This window comes from Aphelocoma coerulescens, chromosome 22 (assembly GCF_041296385.1).
Source record: "Aphelocoma coerulescens isolate FSJ_1873_10779 chromosome 22, UR_Acoe_1.0, whole genome shotgun sequence".
NCBI classification, from domain to species: Eukaryota; Metazoa; Chordata; class Aves; order Passeriformes; family Corvidae; genus Aphelocoma; species Aphelocoma coerulescens.
In genome coordinates this window covers 4,719,473-4,729,479 of record NC_091035.1, presented here as the reverse complement: position 1 = coordinate 4,729,479, position 10,007 = coordinate 4,719,473, and the positions used below count along the sequence as shown (strand labels likewise).

The following is a 10,007-nucleotide window of genomic DNA, read 5'->3' as shown; positions in this document are numbered from 1 at the left end:
CCGTGGGGGAAATCCGGGAGATGGGCATACCCCAAAACTGGCCTTAGCACCCCACAGGCCCCACTCAGGGCTGTGGGGGACCTGCAGGACCAAAGCACCCCCCAGCTGGGCCCCTGCCCAGGGGGTGCCTGCAGCCCCTCCAGCACTGCCCGGCACCAGGGTCTCCGCTTAGGAGGGGGATGGGGATGGGGATAGGATCCCTCGGGAAATGGCTCCAAAGCAATGGAGGATCTAAAGGTGCTGCCCTCAGGAGCCCCCTGAGTGGGTGGGGCATGTTGGGCATCCGTGGCTGCCGAGTGCTTGGCCTAGACTACGTTTGGCTCTCACAGCATCCTTTGTCTTCTCTGCTCCTCTCCTTCCTCGTTCTCTCCTTTTAAAGCCCTCGGACTGTGCAGGGCTGGGACAATCTGTTGGCCCCAGCCCAGGACATGGCTGCTCTGCCAGCACTGAGCTGGGCTTTGTCCCGGTGCCAGCCGTGGCAGGAACCTCCTGTGCCATTCCACCTTGGCACAGAGTCCCACAGCTCGGAGCATGGCTCAGCAGATGCGTGGGGAGCGATCCCCCCCAGCCTGGGGGCCATGGCTGCCCCTAGCCCCCTCAGCCGCCCTCCATCCCCCATGTCCCACCCAGCTGTGGGGTCAGTGGGACCCCAGCATCCAGCTCCAGCCCGCCCTGGCCACCCACAGCTGAGCAGAGCCAGAGCCAGATGTGTGCAGCTGCAGCCGGGGCACGTGGCTCCCCCAAACCCTTGCTGTCGTGGGCCCTGCCCTGCATCATGTGGGCACCATGAGGACAAGCAGGATGGGCAGTGTGTCGGGCATTGGGATGGGACCATCCCTGGGGACACCTCGGGGACGTTGCCACCTGCACCCCATCCCCCTCCATGCAAGGTTTGACAATGCAGCCCTTGTCCTACATTACTTTCGGCCGGGATAAAGCTCCGTCTCCTTTGTTACACGTTTATAGCAGAGGCAGAAGGGCTGCAGGAATGTGGCGCTGGGATCCGGGAGCTGTAAATCCCAGCCTTTGTTGTGCTTGGGCCGCACTAAATCACTGCTTTTCCCTCTGAATACTAATCTCCTCCAAAAGTGCTGACCGGGGCATCTTTCCCCAGCAGCTTTCTGGGGAAGAGGCTGACGCAAAGCCCGGGGCTGGCGCTGGCACAGGAGACGGTCCCGACCAGCATCCAGCAGAAATCCCCGACTCCCGGCCCCGGCGCTGCCCGGCCCCGGCGCGGGGGGACGGACACGGGCGCCACAACCCCGGCTCCAGGCTGGAGCAGCGATAGCGTGAGGGTGCCCGGGGGAAGGATAAACAGCAGAGGAGCTGGTTCTCCAGGCTGAGGGGAGACTGGAAGGTGTTTGGCACCGGCGTGGCTGGAAAAGCTCTCCCCACGCCAAAGCACACACGGCCTTGGATCTCCGCAGCGTTTCATTTGCCCAATGCTGCAGAACAGAATCCCGTGATTTATGGGGCTCCACGGGGGTCGTTTCCTCCCCTCGCTCGGAAGGTCATGAAGCAGGATTGCTGCCTCTCCCCTCTGTGTGCCTGCAGGGTACAGCGGTCCTGGGGAGGTGCCTGGGGTCCCGACGTGCCAGGCAGAGGTGAGGCTCGGGCACGACCCCCCGAGAGCCCCGCAGCAGCAGTGACCCGCGAGGGCTGGGGGAGGAAGCGATTTTTGATCCGAAAATGGGTTTGTTCAGAGGTGTGTAAGCGGCCCGGGGTCGCCTCGGGTTCATCCCCCTCTGCCTGCTCCAGGGCCCGGCTCCCCAGGGAGGAGGGAGGCTTTGCCACAGCCTGTGCTCCTCAGGCTGAACCCGGGGTTGGGGCGGGTGGTCACTGCGGGAAATCCAAGGAAAAGCGAGTCCCAGCTTCCAGATCTTTCTAAATTGAAAGCACAGGAAGCAAATGGACACGGCCTGAGCCCTCACACATACCAGGGTGACGTGGCCATGGTGGTGCATGGCTGGAGGACGGGGACGTCGGAGGCACCAGAGCCCACCCAGAGCTCGCCCATGGAAGGGCGGTGCCCAGGTGATGCCCAGGCTCCCCGCCAGCCCCTCTTCACTCTCCATCTGTGAAACCTCTCAGCAGAGGAATGTGCTGCTCCCTCGGCAGCCGGCACAGGCTGGCTCTGCCTTCATCCCGCCCAGGACACCCGCCAGCCTCCTCCTCTCCCTCCGCCGGTTTTGGGAGTAGGAGCAGTCACAGACTGGAACACCAGGCAGGAGGAGACGCCTTCCCTCATCATCGCGCCAAGAGGCAGCAGTGACTCCACAGCAGCAACGGTGTTGTTGTTTTATTGAAATAACGTTTGCTCCCATTTATTAAACACAGATCCGGCACTGCGGATGGGCTGGATGAACAAGGAGAGGTTCAGGTACAGAGATGAGGACACAGGACACCTGACAGCTGGCTCTGTGGTGCTGTAGGCGCCTGAGGCCTCAGGTATAAAGTGCTGCTCACACCTGACCTTGGAGAACTGGCTTTCAGTCGGGTTGTTCTAAAGGCCGTCTGACCTCTGGAAGAGAGATTCCATTCCTACTTAGCACCAAATCTAATTTTACAGTAAGTATAAATATACATATTTAAAATCCATAATGTGAGTAATTTCTGAGCATTTACATAGGACAGAGTAAAAAATTTAACAAATGCTAAAAACAGCTTTTCAGTATCCTCTGAGAATCTGGCAAAAACTGAGTCATCACTGGAGCGTGTGAGGAGTCGCTTTGCCAAGTACGGAGAACACTTGGTGTGTATTCTGAGCATGGTAAGGATTAACCAAATCTCCACACCTAGGAAAGGTGTGCAGGTCCCAGGTTGCTCCCTCACGTGACCCAGAGGGATCCTCAAAGTGCAAGTCTGATTCTGTCACAGTGTGTGGCCCCTGCACAGCACTCACTGGGGAAGCAAACACTCACAGGTGGAGGCTGCTCCTGTCACTGCTCCACTCCTGCCCAGCAAGGTCTAAAGTCCTTCTGATCAGTTCCACCACAGCACCAAGTGCTGCTCCCTCCTTCCTTCCCTGTGGCTGCCCTCCTCAGTAAAACTGTGGCCACATGGGTCGTTGTGGGCTGGTCACTGGTTAAACCACCCTAATCAGGACCAAGAGCCTGAGCTGTGACACTCAGGACAAGCTGCTGGCCCTGGGTGTGTGGGGATGTTCCTGCAGAGGATTTCACACTGTAGAACAGACTTTGCTGGACTGCCAGCCCAGCTTGTTCTGTGCACAGGCCATTCTGACATGAAAAGCTGCCTTTGCTAAGCACAAACAGCTGCTCAGGAACAGCACAGACAGCAGCACCGTTATTAACGTATTTACACCATAAGTTAAAAGTAGCAGGGCAAGGATCCAGTGCAAGAGAAGCTGGGGCCATCCAGACAGCAGTGGCCTAGTTGCTAACAAGCTTGGGACAGAGAGGCCCCTGAGGGCTACTGCCTTGTTGTGTAGAGCAGCCTCCTGGGAAATCCCTGTTCCATTTGCAGGAGGTGTGGAGATGGAAACTGCTCCCTCCCAGTGCTGGCTCCAGGTTAGGCTCCGTTGGCACCGGCCTTGCTGCTCTGGGACGCTTCCATTTTGGTCTAGGGGCAAGAGAAAAGGGCAGATTTTAGGCAGTACAAATGTCTCTTGAAATTCAGAATCTTTTCTGAAGGTGCCTTCCCATGTCATGTGTGGTATTTCTGTATTGAAAAGCCCTCAGTGCAGTTCTCATCCAGTTTCTCCAGCTGTTCCCTGAACTCAGTGTTCACAGTGTCCTGTACTACAAACTTCCAGTTTGGCTCTAAGTTGTGTGAAGAACAATCCCTTTTGTGAAGTGTAAGAACTCCGACAAGCTCACCTCTCGTGGGGGAGGCTTCACTGACGCTTCGGAGAATGGCAATTTCTCTGTTGGCTGGGACACAAATTCTTCATTCTTTAAGGAAAAAGCAGCTGTAAGTCACAGAACCCTCTCAGAAAGGGCAAAACCCCACAGCCCCTTCTCCCTTCTGAGTCAGGCTGTTCCCTGCTCACTCTGTGAAAGCTGTGCTGGCATTTCCATTGTTTCCCCAGCACAATTTAACTATGTGGAAATATTTCTGGCAGTTGATACAATATTCTTTGATTCCTGCTGCTGCTTTTATCAGCTGGGACTAATCTAAGGAATTCACTGCAGTGTGATGCTGAGAACCATATGCTCTTGCTTTCTTACTCTAGATAACTGTGGCTCATTTTGTCCTGGACAACTGAGCCCAAATTCAGTAGCAGGGCTAAAAACAAGTCCTCTTTAGCTGGCTTCTCTGAGCTAAATGTACCTGGGCTGAGGTCTGAAGCAATTCAGCTTGTGAGTTCTCCTTGGCTCACAAGTACCATGCCAGTACCATGGTACTGAAGAACCAGCTGTTTCAGCAACAGGACCAGTTGTGCCACAGCAGATCCCTGTTCCCTTCCTTTGCCTCTTCAGTCAGAACATGCAACTGTGAGGCTCTTGGGGGGAAACATCTACACAGTGCAAGAACAGACACTGCTCGTGCTCTGTGCCATGGTGTCAAACACTGGTTTTGTCTAGCTTTGGAAAGGTTTGGTCACACTCAATTCCCAACGATTTCAGCACATGTTTTCCTGCTTGCAGACTGCTATTTCTAACCTTTCTTCCCTGTACAACAGGGGCGGGATCCAGGAGGGTCTCCTGACCTTCAAGCACGCATGTCATCACTCCAGCAGCTTCACTTGTCTGCAGAAGAACACAGAGTCATAACTTCAGTCCACTTGTAGGATCAAAAAAACAAGATTCCTGTCACAGTCATTCGTTTTTATAACGTATAATGGTTGAGCTATTAACCTAGAAGTTTTATTCAAACAACTCACCTTGTTCTGTGGAATGGGAACAGATTGGGGCTTTATGTCTATTAAGTACAAGGCACGGGAAAGCAGGAGGAGAGAAGAAGGAACGTTCTCCTTTAAATGCAGATCCAGCCACTGTTGGAAGAGAACAGAAGGGAAAGTTATTTCATACTGGCTCTAAGTGGGTATTTATTAATACAACACTCTTTGGCCTTAAAGCAATCTTGAGTTTGGCTAATACAGTTTTAATTTACCAAAATGAGAAGAAATGGGTCTGAGGAGTTTGGAATACACCCCACTTCACCTTGCTTCTAGCTGGCCCTGATTCTATTTTGGTTTTCTCTTTGGTCTGGGACATAATCTGGACCCTTCATGCCTTAGACCTCAGCTCTGCAGGTGAGGATCCAGCTTGAAACTTGTGCATGAATTCTGAGGAAGCTGTGCCTGCTGCACCTGACCACTGCCTGGAAGCTGTCCTCCGAGGAACCTGGCCACACCAGCCCAGGCTGGGGCACACTCACCTGCCCGAGCTGCTCCTTCAGCTGCTCCTCAGAGAGCCCCAGTGACCGCATGCCTCTGGCCCTGCAGGCGCTCTGCAGCTCCGACACACTCAGGCCACTGACCCCTTCCTTGGCAATCATCTGGAAAGAACAGCAACGTTCCCATGCAGGCACAGAGTAGCCAAGGCCCTGCTGCACCTGAACAGACTTCTGCAGGTCCCCAGTCCAATCTCCTGTTCAAAATTCAATTTTCCATTTGTGCTTTGAGCCTCTTTAGGGATGGGGATTTCACAGCCTCCAGACAACCTCTTCCACTGTTTATTCACTGTTTATCCACTCACTGATTTTAATTTTTTTCTTACCAAGTTGAAATTCCCCTTGCTGCAACTTATGGCCATTACGTGTTGTCCCTCCACTCTGCACATATAAATCTGGTTCCATTTTCCAAATAACCCCATTGCATATTGAAACATCCCTTTTTTATACGTTAGCATGACTCCAAAATGAAATGTTCTAGTGCCAATATCTGCAGTGCCACCTTCGTTACAGCTCCCCAAAGACCGCAAAGGCACAGGGAGATGAACTCTCATTCCATTTTCCTCTGGAATCTCTCATGGGGAGGATCTGACTCCCATCAGTATTAAACTCCTGCCCTGTGGAGGGTTTGTGGGCAGGGACACAAGCCTCGTGCAGAACCTGCAAGCACCAAGCAATTCCTCTGTGCTGTTTCAGACTCACCTCGTCATCGGCCTTGATGCTGCGCAGCCGGAGCAGCAGCTGGAAGCGGAGCAGGTTGTTGGTGCCGAGGGGCTGCAGCTCCAGCAGCTTGCACAGAGCCACCAACTGCGGCCGCTCCAGGTGCTCCAGGGTCAGCTCGTCCTCGAAGAGCTTGGAGAAGCGGACGATCTCCTGCGTGCTGGGCCGGTGGCCGCTGTGACGGATCTAAACAAAGGGACAAACCCAAACCTGAGCAGGATCACTGCTTGGGAATCGCTCACCCCCTTCCCCTTCCTCACACTGGAATTCCTGTCCCTGATGGAAACGGGACGATGCAGGTAAAAGTCAAACGGAAACCGTTACTGAGTGGCCACTGGAAGTTTCACAGGGTGAAACTTGCACCCTTGCAGGATGGGAATTCCTGTGAGCGCAGCTCTGACAGCAGGGTCAGCAGGGAGGCACCTGGGGAACAGCACCTGACAGGGCAGCTCTGTGCTGTCAAACGTCTGCACAATCCTGGTACAAATCCCGTGTTCTCTGCCCAAACCAGCAGCACTAAAGGTGTGTCGCTGCCATGGCTGCCATCCCCAGCACGGCCCATCCTACCTCGTGCAGGTAAGAGGAGAATTGTTTCCCTTGTCCTGTGTCTGCTTTGTTCCTTTTGGCCATCTCTACAATGGTCTCCCGCAGGAACTTGGCTAACTCCAGCTTTGCATTTAACTTCTTCTTCTGCTTTTCTTCCTTCATTTGGGAAATACAAAATTATAAATTAGAAAATATAATGCAGGAAATGGAATTGCTGTGCACATTCCTTCCGATCCCTGTCCATAGCACAACCTTCCAACTCTCCCACTCAGCTCAGGAATAGGCTGGGAATGCCTCACGCATTGGGTGAGGCTGATCCTCACTTCCAGCAGCAGACAGGGAACACAACAGCTCTGCACAGATGTTCTGAGGAGCTGTGGACACTCCACAACCTCAGACAGGACACAAACCTTTTTTGACTCCGTCTCAAACGTCGAGGGCAGCATTTCAGGGAAGAGCTTCAGGAACACAGGTAAGAGAAACTCCATGAAGGGGACAATGACAAACACCAGGAAGGGAACCAGCCGGAAGAGATCTGCACAAGTTCTCAGCAACTGTATGGAGAAGAGCACAGCGGCGATTACCCAGAGATTATCACCCAGCCAGACACACAAAATGTGTCCAAAGAAGGGGTTAAGCCTCTTACTGCATCACTTTATCCATGTGTGGTGGCACTTACCCTTCGCCTCTCCCTCCTGGTGAGCACCTGCCCGTGGAGCAGCCTCCACACCATCCTGGCAGCCACCTTGGTGTCAATCCAGAGCAGGTGGAATCCATCGTAGTAATGCTTCAGCTCATCCACAACTTTTTGTCGCAAGGACTTTTTTCCTGCAGGAGCCTCTGCGATCTGTTTTGTCAGAATTTTAGCTCCCTGGGTTCCAGGATTTCGGTGGGGCGGGGATGCACCTGGGAGCTGCTGCCGTGGGCAGGTGGAAGTGTGCAAGGTGTGGGCAGGTGAGCGAGGCAGGGCAGCGCCCAGGCAGGCACGGCGTGGCCAGGGATGGCTTTTGGAGTCTCTTGAAGTCCAGGTTAACTGGGAATCCACCAGCTGGACAAGAGCAGGGGCTGGAGAGTACAGAGGGCTGGCGTGCGCCAGGAGATGGGAGCCTCTGAAACTGGAGAGTTGTGTCAGTAAGAACAGCGCAGCGAGGCCAAAGTACCGAGGCATCGCACCCAAATGGACGCTCTCAGCACCAAATCAACCTCGGGAAATTGATTTTGTGGCTGAGATTCTGATCCTTCAGCAACGGGTGAAATACTGAGAACTTCTCCCGTGCCAGTAACTCATCTCCTGGGGGAGAACCACCCAAGCCTCCGCAGCGTCTCCCGGAAGCCCTTTTGCCAAGGAACGGGGTAAACCGAGCCGAAACGAACCCCGAGAGGTTCCTCCCCACCCGCAGGCGGAGCAGGCGCGGGGGCTGCGGCCGTACCTGGCCCTGGCCGCGGCCAGGAGCGCGCTGCAGCCGCGGGCAGCCATGGCGCTGCGGAGCGGGGCCGCCGGCACCTCACCCCCGGCAGCGGCGGGGGGCGGCGGCGGCTCCGGGGGGCGCCGAGGGCGGCCGGGGCCCGGCCGGACCCATCCCCGACCCGGTGCCGGGCCGGGGGCTCCCACGGGTCCTCGGCTGAGCTGGCCGGGCTGCGCTGCCCTTCTCCGCTCCCTGTGCTCGGCCCAGTCTCCGTGATCTCGATCCCTGTCCCGGTCGCCCCAATCCCCTGACCGTGATCCCGATCCCGGTCCCGGATCCGATTCCGCTGGCCGGCGGCCGCACTCCTCCCGCCCCTCCCACCCGTCCCGTCGTGCCCCGCGCGCGCCGCTCTGACCCGCCGCCGCTCTGTGGTATCTGCGCCGTGACGCCTTCGGGCCGCGCCGCACCGCCTCGACATCAGCCAATCAGAAGTCAGAATCCCGGTCCTGCTGAACGTCCGCCCAATGGGAGCAGAGTGGGGCGGGGCTTGACCCGAGGAGCCCTCGGGAAAAGCCTCTGATTGGGTGCGAGAACGGTGGCGGCGCGCAGGCGGTGACGTCACGGGCCGGTGCGTGACGCCATCGCGAGACGGGGGCGTTGCGCATGACGTCATGCGGGTGGGAGGCGCTCGGGAGCGGCCCTGGGGGCCGTGAGGCCTCGGGGGAGCCGCAGCGGGGCCGCACGGGCCGCACCCACCGCTCCCACCGCTCCCCGCCGCGGGGCTTTAAAGCGCACCCATGGGCAGGGACACCTTCCGCTGTCCCCGTCCAGCCTGGCTTTGGACACTTCCAGGGATGGGGCAGCCACAGCCTCCCTGAGCGGCCTGTGCCAGGGCCTCCCCACCCTCACAGGGAAGAGTTTTTCCCAAGATTGCTCTGGCAGTGGAAGCCGTTCCCCATTGTCCTGTCGCTGCAGGCCCAGGTCAATAGTCTCTCTCCCTACAGTACCCACATATAGCACAGAGCTCCTGTGGGCGGCTCTGTGTGTGACGGGACACAGCAGAGCAGAAACTCCTCTGTGTTCTGGGAACAGCTTTGCATGGAATGAGGTGTCAGAGGGGCGATCCAAGCCCTGACGTGTGAGACAAACACCCCAGTCCTGTGTGTCTGAGGAGCGGATGGAACACATTGACAGCCGGAGAAACGTTCTCAGCAGGTGACAGGTGACTTGATCCCTTGAAATCATTTTAAGGTCCCTTCCAACCCGAGCGATTCTGAAATTCCATGAAATACTACCTGGTTTTGAGAGACTAGGGGGGAAAAAAACATTTTGTTGCCCCAGTGAAAAAAGGGTCTGGAACTCTTTGGCTAATGGATGCCCAAACAGTATTTTTAAAAATAGAACATAAAATGGGGTAAGATGGGTGAATAAAAGGACAGAGCTCCTGAGTCTGCTGCCAGAGCTCCCAGTACAAAACTTGGATTTAAACACGTTTAGATTATGTCTCTAAAACAGTTTTTCCTGTGAGAATGAGGGGAGACAGTCCTGTTCCCGAGGAGACTGATCTATGGATGTTCTGTGCTGTGCAAGGGCCTTTAGTAAGGTCCCTAAAGTGAGGAGCAGAACCACTTTTTAGATTTCCTTTACTCCAGCTACTCCCAGACCATCCTCTTGTCTCTCTTGTCCGAGGAGCCCAGCAGTGGACGCGGACCCGGCCCAGTCCTCTCTTCCGCCCGGGTCCCCTTGGGGGTCACCCCAACGCCGCCCCCGACCGAACTACATCTCCCGTGGTGCCTCGCGGCGGGCACCGCCCGAGCGGCCAATGGGTGATGGCGGCGCGTGCGCGCGCGGCTGCGCAGTGCGGCGGCGGCGGCGGGGGGCGGGCGGAGGCGGAGGCGCTCGGCGGGGCCGCACCGGCACAGCCGCTCCAGCGCCGCCGCCGCCAGCGCCTCCCTCGGCCGCCGACCCGCCGGGCCC

The 10,007-nt window shown here is 56.5% G+C and overlaps 1 protein-coding gene across 2 annotated transcripts; it reads right to left on the bottom strand.

The window, feature by feature from the left end:
• Nucleotides 1-2,284: 2,284 nt before the first annotated feature.
• LETM2 (leucine zipper and EF-hand containing transmembrane protein 2) lies at nt 2,285-8,396 on the bottom strand. Of its 2 annotated transcripts, XM_069035579.1 has the most exons (10): nt 8,055-8,396; nt 7,304-7,739; nt 7,035-7,178; nt 6,646-6,780; nt 6,061-6,264; nt 5,344-5,463; nt 4,847-4,957; nt 4,626-4,712; nt 3,840-3,914; nt 2,285-3,582 (listed from the first exon to the last, which is right to left on the bottom strand). In XM_069035579.1, exons 1-10 carry the CDS (start codon nt 8,099-8,101, stop codon nt 3,532-3,534), a joined length of 1,410 nt encoding a protein of 469 aa, XP_068891680.1. In that variant the 5' UTR covers nt 8,102-8,396; the 3' UTR covers nt 2,285-3,531. The 2 variants fall into 2 exon arrangements, with proteins under 2 accessions (XP_068891680.1, XP_068891679.1); XM_069035578.1 differs by lacking the exon at nt 8,055-8,396 and having other exon boundaries at nt 7,304-8,034.
• Nucleotides 8,397-10,007: the final 1,611 nt, after the last annotated feature.

Excerpts from the sequence above, each read along its gene's own strand:
- LETM2 (XM_069035578.1), bottom strand. The coding sequence starts at position 7,792 with ATGCCTCGGTACTTTGGCCTCGCTGCGCTGTTCTTACTGACACAACTC. Across the intron at positions 6,781-7,034 it reads TTGAGACGGAGTCAAAAAAG|GAAGAAAAGCAGAAGAAGAA; the intron begins GTTTGTGTCCTG and ends TCCCAAATGAAG. Across the intron at positions 6,265-6,645 it reads TCTCCTCTTACCTGCACGAG|ATCCGTCACAGCGGCCACCG; the intron begins GTAGGATGGGCC and ends CCCTTTGTTTAG.